This window comes from Adiantum capillus-veneris, chromosome 18 (genome assembly GCF_014529385.1).
Source record: "Adiantum capillus-veneris isolate H3 chromosome 18, ASM1452938v2, whole genome shotgun sequence".
Lineage (NCBI taxonomy): Eukaryota > Viridiplantae > Streptophyta > Polypodiopsida > Polypodiales > Pteridaceae > Adiantum > Adiantum capillus-veneris.
This window is the reverse complement of record NC_140948.1, coordinates 71,726,849-71,742,472: the sequence shown is the minus strand read 5'-3', so window position 1 is coordinate 71,742,472 and position 15,624 is coordinate 71,726,849. Positions and strand designations below refer to the sequence as shown.

Here is a 15,624-nt window from a genome sequence, read left to right as displayed (position 1 = left end):
CCGGAAGTGACCAAAGTTCCAAGCTAAGCCAGTGTGAGGCCCAAGCATTCTGCAGTTTCCAGTGAGATGAAATTGTCCATCAATCCAAAGTCATAGAGGGATTCAAGGATCCCCAGTCTTTCAAGAGCCGACGCTTCCCTTTTTCTATTTTTGTATTCATCAATGGAATTCGAGCTCGGTGGAGCGGGTTTCTTCTTCAAGCGTTCCTTCTTCGAAGATGTTTGTTCCTGCCGTTGTTGCCGAATAGGGCAATGAGTCTTCATGTGTCCTTTCTTACCACTGTAAAAGCACCTTCCTTGCTCTTTGAAGGTGTACTTGATTTGGCGTGAGATACTTGAGCCGTTTGTCACTACTCTCGGGCTTCTTAGGCTGACCCGGGTCCTCAGGGGGGACGCTTTTTGCCTTGGTCGCCATGGTCATCATAAACCACTCGTTGCCTTGCACGGTACGTGCTATGTTCCATCCGTCTAGGGGTACCAGTGGAGTGTAGATTCTCGGTAATTATTGCCGACTCCATCATCCGCTGAAGGGTATCATGGGGGTACACCCTCATGCTCTTCCGAAGTGGTGGTTGAAGGCATGTCACAAGATGGGCACCACGTGCCAATAGAAAAGAGCAGACTGAACAAACTCTTCACACTTCAATAACAACTGAACTGAGAGCGAGAGAGAGAGAGAGAGAGACGACACGCGACACGGAGTGACGGAATTCCACCCCAGAGAGTATTGGCCCCAAACCTTGGCGCCCCTTTCGGTATTTCTTTATATTGCATCATCAAAGTACAAGCCGGTACTCCAGACTTTGCACCTTCTCCAGGAAGCATGCCAGAGAATGAGCCCTAGCCTCATATTTAAAGGCCCTTGGCCTAAAAAGCAGTTTACATGAAAAGCTTTCAAACTCAAAAGCTTATGGTCCAAAAAGCAGTTTACATGAAAAACTTTCAAACTCAAAAGCTTTTGGTCCAAAAAGCAATGCCAAAAGCTGCCAGCGTAAATCACGGAAATCCGTACAGCCTGCCACGTCATCAACCAACGCAAAACGCAAAAATCTGTCCTTAGGGTTAGGGTTAGGGTTTTTGCAGTTTTAAGGTTTTTGGCAACAGAATTAGGGTTTGCAGGTTTTAGGGTTAGGGTTTCCAGAATTAGGGTTTCAACAGTTAGGGTTTCTGGCAAAAATTAGGGTTTAGGCCCCTCGGCCACATCTGTAAGTTGACTCCATTCTTTAGGCTTTGACACGTCAACAATTTGTTACATCTCCCCTTCTTGAAAGAGAGTAATCGTCCGCGATTACAGCATATCTGCAAAACAACTCAAGTTAGTTCAAAAATTTCCGAGGGTCATTCCAAGGGACATTCCGTGGGACAATCAATTTGCTCTTTTTATTAAGGAGTTAGCTTCTCCTTTCGGCAGTTTTGATCAAGAAGTTAGCTTCTCCTTTCGGCTGTTTTGATCAAGGAGTTAGCTTCTCCTTTCGTAAAGATCGGAACTCTTGATATTCCGGCGTAGTAAAATTAGCCATCACACCCAAACCATACTGATCTTCCACAGGTGTCTTGAAGCACTAAAATTACATACCCAGGCAATCTCATCCAATTAGGAATATTCAGTGGTTGGCACATCACAATGCAACACAAATGCTCACATATGCATGTTACAAGACATAGAAACATAAAGCTACCGATGAACACTCCTCCCGCATAACCTAACAAGGTCCAGGCCGGGAGATATTCAACGACTCCCTCATCACTCCTCCCGCATAACCTAAAAAGGTCCGGGCCGCGAAATATAGAGGCCTTATACAACCAAACGCCCCCCAGACCGCAGCCTGCGTCGTTTGGAGGTGCTGAGAATAACCACTGCTCAGACTTCTTAATACTCCTCCCGCATAACCTTCCAGGTCCGGGCCGGGAGTCACAACAACAATTATTTTACAAGCATACAACCAAACGTTCCCCAGGCATCGGTCTGCGTGGTTTGGAGGTTTTCAAAAATACAACGAAACGCTCCCCAGGCATCGGCCTGCGTCGTTTCGAGGTTCAAACAATACCAAAACAGTATTTCTCACTTCTCCACCCAGGAGTAAAAATCACCAATCAATGAAACCAGTATTGAAACCAAAGTCAAGCATTTCAAATCGGCACCAAAACACGTTCAAAACAGATACCATCCATTTCAAACAAATTCCAAACAGGATCACCAAACAAGATCAAACAGAACTCAAACTTAAAAAAGCAATCTCGACATCAGTCGAGCTCGAAAAGTCGATTGACTTTCCATCTTGAAACCTGCACCAAAAATTAGGGTTAGGTTTCTTCCATGAGGTCATAGCCGAGCACAGCATGGTCCATCAGCTCTTGGACAAACAGTGTTGCTTTGGCGGCGATGGTAGTCCCAAGATAGCAATTGCACTAAACCTCCAAGATCATCTGATCGTGAAGAGACATCTATTGAGGGATGTCGAGAAATTTCAAGTTATAATTTGCTAGCGTTTCCATGGCAAGCATTTCAAGATACCCGACTCTGCCAGAAGTTGCACTCCGAAGGAAGATGTCAGAAACCATATAACTTTGGGCAAAAATTTTCTTGAAAGCTTGCCAAGTACTTGGAGTATGCTGCTTGGTAGCTGTAGACATCAACATCTGCACGGCACTGCTTCTGAGAAAAAAAAAAACAGTGACTTGAAACAAATCTGGAGCCTTCTCTTGCAAGTGATCTTAATTGGCTAATGCCCTGTAAGACACTGTGGTGAAGACGGGAGCACGCCCGATGCGTGATGGAGTAAGGGTGGGAGTGGCTAATAAGTCCGGGTTCGAGGGTGAAGATACCTCGATTCCAACAGCTCTGTCTGCTCTTTTGTAGGATCGGTATGCTTTCAGAAAAGCACACGACTGATGCTCTGATACCACTGTCACAAGACGCGCACCACGTGCCAATAGAAAAGAACAGACTGAACAAACTCTTCGCACTTCAATAACAACTAAACTGAGAGAGAGAGAGAGACGACACGCGACACGGAGTGGCGGAATTCCACCCCAGAGAGTATTGGCCCCAAACCTTGGCGCCCCTTTCGGTATTTCTTTATATTGCATCATCAAAGTACAAGCCAGTACTCCAGACTCTACACCTTCTCCAGGAAGCATGCCAGAGAATGAGCCCTAGCCTCATATTTAAAGGCCCTTGACCTAAAAAGCAGTTTACATGAAAAGCTTTCAAACTCAAAAGCTTCTGGTCCAAAAAGCAGTTTACATGAAAAACTTTCAAACTCAAAAGCTTCTGGTCCAAAAAGCAATGCCAAAAGCTGCCAGCGTAAATCACGGAAATCCGTACAGCCCGCCACGTCATCAGCCAACGCAAAACGCAGAAATCTGTCCTTAGGGTTAGGGTTAGGGTTTCTGCAGTTTTAGGGTTTCTGGCAGCAGAATTAGGGTTTGCAGGTTTTAGGGTTAGGGTTTCAGCAGTTAGGGTTTCTGGCAGAAATTAGGGTTTGCAGGTTTTAGGGTTAGGGTTTCTAGAATTAGGGTTTCAACAATTAGGGTTTCTGGCAGAAATTAGAGTTTAGGCCCCTCGGCCACATCTGTAAGTTGACTCCATTCTTTAGGCTTTGACACGTCAGCAGTTTGTTACAAGGCATGTTTCAAACTTCCGCATCTTTTCCTCGTCAGGAAGGCGTAACTTTCAGAAGAATTGACCAATACTTGTCAACATAAGCCGTGACTTTCTCATGTTCCTTCTGGGCCAGCCAATCCCATTCCTTCCGAATGTCCTCAAAGTCAGGCTCAAGAAATTGTTCATAAAAATCAATTTTGAATTGAGCCCACATTTTGGCTTGCGTAACTTTCAGAAGAGCCGACCAATACTTGTCAACATAAGCCGTGACTTTCTCATGTTCCTTTTGGGCTAGCCAGTCCTATTCCTTCGGAATGTCCTTCTCGAAGTCAGGCGGACGAAATTGTTTATAAAAATCAGTTTTGAATTGAGCCCACGTTCCGGCTTGTGTACCTTCCAAAATCTTGGCTAGCCACCAATTGCTTGTTGTCTCCTTGAGATGCATCCCAACAAGACGCAACCCTGTTGGCAAAAGCGACTTCAAACTGTCTGAAAAAAGTCACTGCCTTGGCGATGTCTCTATGTCCTGTGTAGTTGTCAAACTTCACATCCTTGTCACCGGATTTGAAAACCCGCATCTTGCGATGACACTTGTGGTTATCCTTCTTGAACTTGGGCTTCTCTTTCGTATTACGTAGGGAAGTGGTAGGAGTTTTCTTCTTGGGTAGCTATTGTATGAGAAGTAGATGTAGTAGTATAATCACGAGAGTATGACGGAGAAGAGATAGAAACATCCTTGCTTTCGTTAAGCAAAGAAAGTTCTTTTTCCTGGCCCTTGCTCTTGGAAGGCCGTTTGTCCTGATCAGGAGATCCCTTGTGCACTTAGGCACCTCTTTCCGCATCTTCATCCTGTGGGTTGCTACCACCGTTTTTCTGACGCACATCGGCATTTGTTCCTTGCGGCTTCTTGATTCCGTCCAAAACCTTTTGGACAGCCCGTAGCAAGATAAGTTGTTGCAATTCTACGAATGAACTCGTACTTGCTGAAGTTCGTCTTCAGCTGTTCTTTCGTGGCTCGTCGTTCTTTCCCGGAATCGTCCTCCTTCGCAGAGAAAGAGGGAAATCCAAGGTCTGATACCACTGTCACAAACGCCACACGAATGATCAACAAGCTGAAAATGAATAAACTTTCAACTCAAAAGAGATGAAAGAGAAGATCGACACAATATTTAGGACCAATAAATGGGTTGGTCCTCCTCTTAAAGAGAATCTTTATTAGGGAGAATCTTTTTACAAGCACAAGAACCGAAGTGGCCCCTCTGTTCTAAATCTTTAGACTCGATGGTCAATTCCTTCCCGTGCGGGGAATTCTTGAGAGACGAGCTCTTGATTCCAATTCTATATGTACCTAGAGCGTGAAGCCCTACAAACCGTTCCTAATTCCATCTCCGGAATCTCTAAGCATAGGCCGAGGCTTCCTTGCTCCTTCTCCGTGATGGAGTACCTGCAAAACCACAAACATGAAACAACTTGTATCACAAATTCACAATCGGTTTAAGTTGCTCTAAGAGCGGGAAAGCGAACTCCATGTACCAGCTTCTCTAGGTCACTTGAAGATTGCTACTAGCGTTGGTGATTCTGTGAAGCTGAGAGAGGGAGTAGGTTGCTTTTATAGGCTCCTCCACCAGGCATGAATAGGGGGTGGCAGACCGGCCCGAAATAGGGGTGGCAAGTAGCGCTAGGAGGAGGAGGGGGCTAGCCACTGGATTTGTGCGCAAGAAAGAGATCGCTGCCTTTATCCGTATGAGTAAGCACTGACTTTTTTTAATGGAGCCTTGGTTTATTTTAAGTGGGCGGCCGGTCTTTTCTTTTTTAAATGTGAACCTGGACACAACTCAATAAAACTCAATGAGCTGAAAATTGATGCTATACAACTACATTCCAGGTGTCCCCGGGTACAGTTCTCAAGCACAGCTGCAATGCAAACACTGATTCCTCGCGGGAAAGTATCTGCTCTTTTCAAAAACACTTGAAAATATTCCGCTTTTTAGAAAAAGCTGCTAAGAACCCATCTTTATTCTTGTGCTTGCGGCTTTACGCGTATTCCTTTTTCCAGTTTAGATTTCTTGCCATACCAATGGAATATTCCTTTTCCGATGCTCTCGCCACCCACCACGTGGTGCGTCAAGAATATCCGTTTCCCGGTCTCTCCTACCAAACTAACGGTACAACCCCTTCACGATGCTTAATGTCACCCATTACATGACACATCAAAGTTGTCCGTTCCTAATGGCTTTTAATAATTCCAATAGATCTACAATTTCTAACCTTACAGTTCAAGTGCACACATTTGAATATCTTAATTTCAATAAAAAGAAATTACTCCAAAAAATAAGAAAATAGTCCATTTAGCAACAGCAACTAATTCAATTGTGCACATGATGAATGGTATGAACAAAGTCTTACGTGACTTCATACCTCAAAATACGATGCCCTTTCTTGATAATGTGCCGATCAAAGGATGTGATGTAAGCGATATAGATATGGCTCTTGACTCAAGGGGGTGCCGCAAGTATGTCGGAAATCATATCAATGATTGTGATAAGATCTTGTCAAGGTTGGAAGAAGTGAACCTTACCTTGTCTAGGCAAAAGTCAATGTTTGGTGTGAATGAAGTTCTTATTGTAGGACATATGTGCGGGCCATATGGTAGAAGACCTTGTTCGGTAAAGATTGATGTAACTTAAATAATAAAAGAGACATATATTAATGTAACTGAGGTTCGAAGGTTCTTGGGTGCATGTGTGTTTTATGTTATTTGGATTCCACAGTATACACATGCAACAGAACCTTTGTACCAACTCTTGAGAAAGAACCAAAAGGAAATTAAAGAAGTTGTTGCTTATGTCTCCAACTTTGAGAAAAGTAAACCGTGAATGTAAAAGACACGAGATTGTGATGGGTGGATACTAGCCCCACAAGAATTGGATGGGCGATTCGGCAAGGTGATGACGATGGCAAGCAATATGTGGTGAGATTTGGGGCAAAGGTCCTAAGTGCTCGTCAACGCGATTATCCACAAGTAAAAAGAGAATTATGGGGAGCAGTCACAGCCCTGAAATGTGATAAAAAGTATTTGATAGGAGCAAATGTAATAGTGGAGATTAATTGTCTACCCCTTCTTGGAATGATCACAAGTTGTTCAACTCCCGCCAATGCTATGTTAAGATGGATTGCCTACATAAAGTCTTTGAATCCAGAATTCAAGCATAGTGTGGGTAAAGATAATCAAGTTGCAGATATGCTTTCTAGAGTAAGGTATGAAAATGAAGAAGAAATGGTTGTCGAGGGCGATGATGTACGCATGAGGTTTTATGATAACTCTCACGCCAAGGGTGATCATGTTTGCTTATCAAATGCACATGAGTCATTTACAGAGGACCTATATCAAGGTGATTGGTTGCTCATTGGACGCTATTTAAGCACTTTGATAAGGCAAGAAGGGTGGACTGATCAAGATTTCAAAAGAATTAGCAAAAAAGCCTATGGATACTTTTTGAAAGATGGGTACTTGTGGAAGCATCCAAAACAAAGAAATGGCATGCCGTTGAGAGTTGTGAACTCAAAATGAACTTATCAAAAAGTTTCATGAGAGTCTTTATGCTCGACACAGAGGTGTATGGGCCACCTTTACTAAAATAAAAGAGAGGTATTGATGGAAAGGTATGTATAAAGATGTATCTCACTTTGTGGAGTCTTGTAAAACCTCTTAAATGTATTCAAATGAGCGTCATCGTGATGGATTGCACCCTACTTACCCATTTGCCACGCACTATAAGTGGGTAGTAGATCTGGTTACAATGCCATTGGGCTTATGGCAAATGAGATACACAGTGCTTGCACAAGAAGATTAATTAACCAGGTTGAAGGTTGTGCTCTAAGAAAAAAACGCACGGAAGGGATATGTAGGTTCCTCTTGGATGATGTGATTAGCCATTACGGTTGTGTTGGAAAATAACAGCAGACCGGTGAGTTGGATGTTGACAAAGCCAGAGAATTTTTCTCAAGGTTGGCACTAAACTTGCTCTCACTCCTACTTACAATTCGGAAGGGAATGGTAAACCGGAGCATGGATTCTCCTATCATTAAAGCTTTGGCAAAGGCATGCAAAAGTAAACTAGCATAGCGGTTTAGGTTATTGCCTTATGCTTTATGGGATGATCGTACAACTCATAGCTCAGTTATTGATTACATGCCTTGTGAGTTTATGCATGGTCAGAACCTGTAATGCCAATTGAGGATGTAATTCCCACAAGAATGTATTGCCTTGGGAGGATGGAATGAGTAGGGAAGGCCTTCTTGCTTTGCCCATACGACAATTAGTAATAAGGCCTCAAGATATTGAGATTGCAATAGCACGATTGAAAGATGCAAGGTTAAAGAATAAAGACAGGTTTGACATAAGACATAGGCTCAGACCTAGAGCTATTTAGAAAGGTGATTGGGTGTTGGTGTATGATGGTAGTCTTGACAACCAACATTCAACAATAAGAAAGCTCACTAAAAATCTATTTGAGCCCCGTCCCTCGTTCCCACTCCTCGAGACGCGTCCCTTGTGACTATGATTGGGCAACTTGAAGATTATGCGTTCAAGACATAGCTGGTTGATGTTGTGAATGTGTTCAATCGATTGGTGCAGAACCCCAGGTTTATGAAGTTTCTGCAAGCACCACCACTGTCACAGCAGGCAAGGCAACTTAACCAGCCTGTTGAGGCTCAAGCCCAGGCTCCTAATGCGTCTCAATAGGATAAGGAGCACTCCCATGTTGCCGAGTCAGTTGGGGCTCCAAGACAAATTCCTTCCGTTCATGAACAGGTGGCTAGGACGCCTATTCCCCAGGCTATACCAATTCAGCCAGCCACCTTTCAGAGCCCAAATGTTGGATTCAATGGGCAGGGAGTCAACTTTCAGGTTATGCATAAGGTTTTCCCACCACCCACGGTACATCCCGGGTATTTCGGGGGTGGATCCCTGTTCCAAAAAATGGTTGGTTATGCGCCAGGAAACTAGCAAAATGTTTGGGGGTATGCAAGCCATGATGCCAAACCCCATGTATGGTAACATTGGCATCCAGCAAGGGTTTCAGTGCAATCATGGCCAGTTTGGGGTGCCGCAGGCGGCTTTTGGTATGGCTGGTTTTTCCGACCAGCAAGCACATATGGCATCAGGGAGCCAAAATGCCCAGCCAAGGGGCACAAATGATCCCCACCATGGTACCCATGTTGCAAACAATCCCCTATGATAATTTGGGAGTGCTGGAAAAGCCAAAAGCCTACAAAGAAGGTGGCGCAACTGTAAAGTTTGATACTTTAAACGGCTTTGAGCATAAGGCAAAGGCTCTTACTTTCCTCCGACAATTTGACACAACTTATGCAGGGGGGAATTTTACAGAGGCCTCCAAGGTTAGGAAAGCTTCCACTTTCTTGAAAGGCAATGCGCTTACATGGTGGACGAGACTATTGATGGTATGTCACAGTCTATCGTCAATAATCCTAATCCTCGTATGACCAGCCTGCTTTGGAGAGGCTTTAGTTCATTTGAAGAGGCTTGTTTGAAAACATGGACACCACGCTCAAGTTTTCATCCTTCTTTCATCCACAAATTGATGGGCAGTCAGAAGAGGCTAATTCTATTGTCCTAGATCTGTTGAAATGTTATGTGTCAGATAACAAGGGCAAGAAGAAACAATATCTACCCATGCTTGAGTATGCGTACAACAATACGATGCATTCATCAACAGGCAAGGCACCTTTTGAGATTGTTGAGGGTGACAAAAAGGCTTCTCCTATTTTGCACAAGGACAAAATCTTTGAGGCACATCGTTACGTTGAGAATATGGATGAAATGTATAAGAAGATCAAGCTTGCCTTGGAGAAGACTCAAGCAAAGCAAAAAAGGGTTGCCGATCGTCACCGTCGTGAAGTGTTGTTTTCACCTGGTGATTGGATACTTTTACGGTTTGAAAAGGCAAGGTTAAAGAAGATGAAGGGCAAGGAAAGGTTATTTCCGAAGCTCGGCATGCGTTACTATGGGTCTTTTCAAGTACTTGAGAAGATCAGCAATGTTGCGTATAGGTTGAAATTGCCTGACACTTGGAAGATTCATAATGCGTTTACGTGAGTCTTCTAAGACCCTTTGCGGGTGATGTGCCAGAAGATATGCAAGATGAAGATCAGCCAGAAGTTGAAGAACTTGATGTGATCTTGGTACCTGAGCAGATTTTGGCACATAAGGAAAGAAAAGTTAAGGGACAGTGGATGCAAAAGTGTGAACTTTTAGAGTCACCAAATGTATTGCAGCTTTACCTTGAGGCCTTTGGGTTACAACCTACGCATGCACCAACTCAATGTGTTCGAAAGAGAGGTGATGATGGAGCTAGCACATCAAATGTACACACGGATTTAGTGCAATAGAAGCGTACATTGCTTGACAAGTGTTAAAGGTACAATGCTCACTTCATAGAAATGACAAAAGGATGAAGGTCTCATTAAGTCATTTGTATCTGTGTCATGACCTTTCTTGCAGATACATGCGATGATAGAAGGGTGCTAACCACACTAAATCATATGTGGCATGTATATCTAGCATGCTATCGAGGACGTTTGCGATTTCAAGAGGGGGTATGTCACGAGGTTGTGGCAACAACTAACCTTAGTTGTTGGTTTCTTTTCCTTGATTATTATTTGATTTTTGGGACCCTCTTTTTGTAGTCACAAATGGTCACATATTGTGGGTCAGTGTGAAACGACCAACGGCCAAGAGTTTCACCCGCAATCAGGAAGGGCAGGTCGCCACAAGATGGTCGAGCCAATTGGCACTCAAGTCCAAGTAGTAAAAGGTTAGCTAGGCTTAGTTCAAAGTCAATTAGGCCCCTCGCTACACTTTATAAGTTGGTGGGTTCTAGGAAATCAAACCAAAGAACACATGGCAGTCAGGGAGTAGCATGCAGGCCAACACAGTCTCCAAAAGCCTTATCCAAGAGGGGGCGCCCAAAGTTGAGGATGGAGGCTGATTTTTGTTCATTGTGCTTTACAGTGTGTGTGTGTGAGTAGTGGGTGCGGGTGATCACACCTTTAATGGAAAGCTTGCCTTCTCACTTGCTCTATGCAGCGCAATGATTTGCTCCCGCGCGTCTCTCTCCCTTTGACACATACGATAACGCCCCACTAGTTGGGCTTCTCAGTTGACCATGTGCAGTTATGAGGGTTTTATGCACGTTTGCCAAGGCAAGAGCCTTCTGAACTGGTACAGGATTAGCTAATTGCTAATCCCCAAAGGTACGCATAGTTCCATCGCGAAGAATCACGAAAACGGAGAGTTTTCTCTCATGGAAACTCTTCCGTTTCAAAGGAGAACTGTCGCATTGCGTGTGGGAGCGCCTGAGATACGCGTAGACGGGTTTGCTCTGTCCAAAACAGTCCAAAACAGAAAATTACAGCCTGCTGTGTTTTTTTGCAGGTTTAGGGTTTCGCACCTAAACTGCAAGACATCGTCGGGGGAGCCTCAGGAAAGCCGTGGGATGCTTAAACAGGGCTTTGAGCACTTGACAGTGACAAAACAGGGAATTACAGCATGCTGAAATTTACCTGCAGCTCATTGAAAAGCTTCCAAACCGCAAGGGAAGTGTCCTTGACGTGTACTTTTGACCTACAGGGATTGTTGCGCCGTTATGCTGGCGAAATTGGGTCATAAACCTGCAATTACAGCCATGGACAGGTTTGGACAGCTTGGTGAGAGTTAGATGAAGGCGTTCGGATCATTTATTTGCAATAAGAATAAAGAAATACCGAAAGGGGAGCCAATCTTTGGGCCCTACAGGGTGTCACTGTCTAATTGTATGCACTCTAGCTGCCAAGCCGTGTGTTCGTTTGAAGTGTTAAAGTTCCAATCACAGATTTACCCGTTAAGTGTCTGTAGTAAAGTTTTAAGTAAAGATCGGGTGAAAGCTAAAGTCTACTGCCCTATGGGCAAATTTCATTTACTACTCTTTTGTGTTGGGTGCATCAACATCGGCATGCAACTCTATAAGAGAGAGAACTCTTAACAACCATAGTCGTACTAGTAGATACTACCCTTTGAAATCCACCATGTGTTTCTAAAATCCATCATGTGCCAAGACGGCACTCTTCAACACAACGTAAGCCTCACAACCTTTCCTTGAGAGTTCCAAGAAGAGCCTCACCGTGAGCTCTGATGTTGAGGATAGAGGAGAAACCATCACAGTGATGCCCGCACAAAGACAGGCTATTGGCTCAACTCAAACGCCCTCCTTGGTGCCACCTTGTTCAAGGTTGTAGGAATGGCAATACGCCCCACACAGCATGAACAATGGCTACCGAACAGTCTGAAAAGACACAATGCACAAAACAACTTCAATGGCCAAAGAGCCTTCTAACTCATAATTCCTATCACTCTGCCCTCAAAGTGAAAGGCACATCAATGACTTGGCTTTGACACAATTTAGGGAGGAAGGAAACCTTCTGGGAGGTCATTATCCCCATACTATCAGCACAATGGCGCACTTAACCAGAAGATTTGTCAGAGTTCCAACTGGTCCAGCATCTAGCCCCATAACCTAAAGGTGATAAAAGACCTCCAGTCCAGCCAATCTGAGTCATCTTATAGCTTGACACCATTCCACCACCTCTAGTGCATAAGCAAGACCAAAACAGTGAGGCCAACCACTTCTATGCCTCCTATGATAAACTAACCCTCCCCTGTTAGCACTAAGCCAACAATGTCAATAGACTGAATCCCAACCACTTCTATGCCTCCTATGATAAACTGACCCTCCCCTGTTAGCACTAAGCCAACAATGTCAATAGACTGAATCCAACAGCGATAGAACCAAGAGATATATCTGCCGTGTATAACAGGCATGGCTCTGTTGAAAGTAAAAAGAAACTCTTTTAAGTGACAATATCATCCCTTCTCTCAGAGAGGATACATCATTCTTGAGAACTTTAAAAATTGCTAATAAAGATGGAGGGCCCTCTTTGCAATTCAACCTGAGCTCCAAGTTAACTTAATCCAGGCAAAGAAGTAGACTAGTTACTAACATTAATCCGAACCTAACTATCAAATGATTTCGACAAAGAACCCGAGGGCAGTTACATAACTTTAATAAAGTCAGTGAAGCAAATGGAGAAGTCGTAGCATGTAGTGTCCTTCACTACAAGAACCACGAGTCCCTTAAAAGGCTATCAACAGAATGAGAGAGAGAGAGAGAGAGAGAGAGAGAGAGAGAGAGAACGATGCAACAGCACATAGCGCAACTAATAGAGGCGACACTAACAAGTCTGCTTAATCAAGAGGAGAAACTATATCAAAGAGAAAAATTCAATCATTCTCATGGCAAGGCATGCACTATAGATGTACGCAAAGCAGGTGATACAAAAACATAATGGGACACTTACAAAGCTTTCAGGTGAGAACAGTTGCCCAAAGTGGGAGGGATCGAGCCATACAAGCTGTTCTGGTGCAAACCCCTGGCAACATGGAGCTCAATGAGAATAATTCGTGTTGGATACTAGCAAAAACAACCAGCTGCACAAAGCTTACAGTCTTTGAAGCTGATCAAGCTTTCCTAAATCAGGTGCAATGTTTCCCCAAAGCTTGTTGGATGCAAGATTCCTGCTTCAAACAAAAAATATGAAATAAGCCCCTCCACCAGTTTTCGTTCAAAATAGGTGCATACATCGGAAAACAAGATACCCACAAGGAAACCACCCGCCCTGTTCGGCTGTCACATAGGACTCCATGCCAAGTACATGGGCTTGTATCATTTCCATTCCAATGTAATAAAACTTCATCAGAGTTTCTCAATGTCTGTTTGAATGACAGCAGCACTTCACCTATCAACATTAAAAAAAAAACTTGAATTTGAGACATTGACAATGAGGCTTTATAACCTAGATTAAGAAATAGAGCAGCTCTCTGCCCATAACACCACAAACATAGCCATACCATCAGGAGTTATGGCAAAGCTGCTGTAGATTAGCAGTACCACCACCAGCAGGTACAAAAAGGTTAACCTTTTTTTCCTCATTGTACCCTTGAGTCAGCTTGATGCAGAGATATCTAAGGAAACAAACAGTCGAATGACATGAGATTGTATGGTAGAGCGAATCCCCTCCCTTTAAACGGAGTATCGTACTGCAAAGCTAATTTACTCCACAAGCCCATACATATCACAACGTCCATGTAATGCTACACCATCGTGAACGCATAACTGTTGCAGTTACTCAATAAGAATTGCAAAGCAGGCTTTACTATGACATGAAATCATCAGCCTTCCAGTATGGCGACACAACACCGATAACTCACTTGTTCATAGGGAGTGCTCTGAAGCAATTGAAGCCACTCTTTTTGGAGGATTGATCTTCGACTACCTTGCCAGTATGCCAAAGGCGCTGGAGCCCAGAACATCAATGCGCACTGAGCTCTTCATATTGTTGTTCATTTTCAGCTTAGTACCTCTCAATCAGAATGACAATGCGCACTCATAACCAGCATCAAAAGGGGTGATCATCTGTACTTTATATGCACACGCAATCTGCTCTTAACAGATAAGCGCAAGAATGGTAGCTGCTTGATCTGCATTGGCTCTGTTCGGTGCACTTGCAGCTGAATGTTGAAACCCTTTTCTCACAGAACTTTCAGTGCGAGTGAACCTGCTTCATATTTCACAGAAAGATAAGCATCCAAGTATATGTGCCCAGCATAGCACACTACTTCTGCAGCTCCAAGGGGAAGAAGCCAAACCCTAAGCTGGCAGTGATTGTGTTTATGTGCATTGTATTCTTCCACAGAAGCTGAGACTTCCTAGCAATGCACTATACCATGGCAAGCGATCCGAACCATAATTTTCCCCTAGTGAATGCCCTTACTAGAAGCTGGGTGCTGGGTGCTTTGTCCCACTATGTATCATGTCACGGCCTCGCAACTGCACAGCCAACTGTAGATAGTGAGCTCCTTAAGTGTCTACAGAATTGGGTTGGTTTTTACTCTCTGATCCACGGGAACCTGAGAGAGAGAGAGAGAGAGAGAGAGAGAGAGAGAGAACGAACGGTCCACCCGTGATGCAGTGAGAAATGTGATACTCCTCAAGCAATTGCCACCCACGCTCACACACACACACACACAAAGCAAGGGGAGAGAAAGAGATGAGGGTAATCTCAAGAGGTGTAAAGCGTAAGGTAGGGTAAGATAAAAAGAGCGATGGGTCTTTACTCATGTAAAGAGTTAATGAATAGCCTAACTGAACCGATATGCATACATTGCTGCCTCTAATAACCAAAATTCCCATAGACAACAGCCAACAAATTCTCTTGCAGGGAAGAGAGCTCGCAATGTACTGAGGGAAAAACCAGAGAAAGCAAAAAACTCTACAGACAACAAATTCTCTTGCAGGGAAGAGGAAGTCCGAAGCTCCCAATGTACTGAGGGAAAAACCAGAGAACAGACGACAGGAAAGCTCCGTCCTCTGACAAAACCCTAGCTGCTACGCGGAAAAATCCCACACTACAAAGATCCTTTAGCTGGCAGTTGAAGAAATCACAGCACTGAATCAGTGGCACGCCAGGTACAAAGGACGAAATACTTGTGAAAAATCACCCACCAACGAGAGAGTGCTAAAGGCTAACTACAAGAGCAAGACAAAAGCAAAGAGCAGAACAAATCGGGAACTAACAGCTAATGGAAGGGTTGGAAAAGACTGAAGCCAAAGAGCTATGGTGGGGTAGGTGAAGAAGGAGAGAGGGAGAAAACCCAAAAATGCAGACTTCAGTAAAATTGGGCAGACAATAAAACTCTGATGAGAGAGAGGAGAGAGAAACTGCCCAAGTCTCTCTCTCTCTCTCTCTAGAGTTCTCTAATTGGGCAAACTCTCGCACGCTAGCGTTCACCCCCCATAAAACATTAAATTAAATTCTCCACTGAACTTGGCTATGTAACCTTTAGATTCTCTTCTCTCGAGAATCCCATCTTCCAACGCTTCATCATCCTCTCCCAAAGGC

General features: G+C 43.9%; 1 protein-coding gene across 2 annotated transcripts in view; it reads right to left on the bottom strand.

Annotated features, from left to right (window-relative positions):
• Window positions 1-15,412, bottom strand: part of LOC147435857 (LRR receptor-like serine/threonine-protein kinase FEI 1) — a 42,902-nt gene extending 27,490 nt beyond the window's left edge. The window contains exons 1-6 of one of the 2 annotated variants that reach the window (XM_086488768.1): window positions 13,934-15,412; window positions 13,574-13,687; window positions 13,326-13,461; window positions 13,169-13,240; window positions 13,024-13,095; window positions 11,194-11,301 (exon numbers count right to left, since the gene is read on the bottom strand). In XM_086488768.1, the coding sequence (XP_086344894.1) occupies window positions 11,194-11,301; window positions 13,024-13,095; window positions 13,169-13,240; window positions 13,326-13,461; window positions 13,574-13,655 (470 nt within the window). In that variant the 5' untranslated portion in view covers window positions 13,656-13,687; window positions 13,934-15,412. The remainder of the gene's footprint in view (window positions 1-11,193; window positions 11,302-13,023; window positions 13,096-13,168; window positions 13,241-13,325; window positions 13,462-13,573; window positions 13,688-13,933) is intronic. The other variant, XM_086488769.1, reaches the window with a different exon arrangement.
• Window positions 15,413-15,624: the final 212 nt, after the last annotated feature.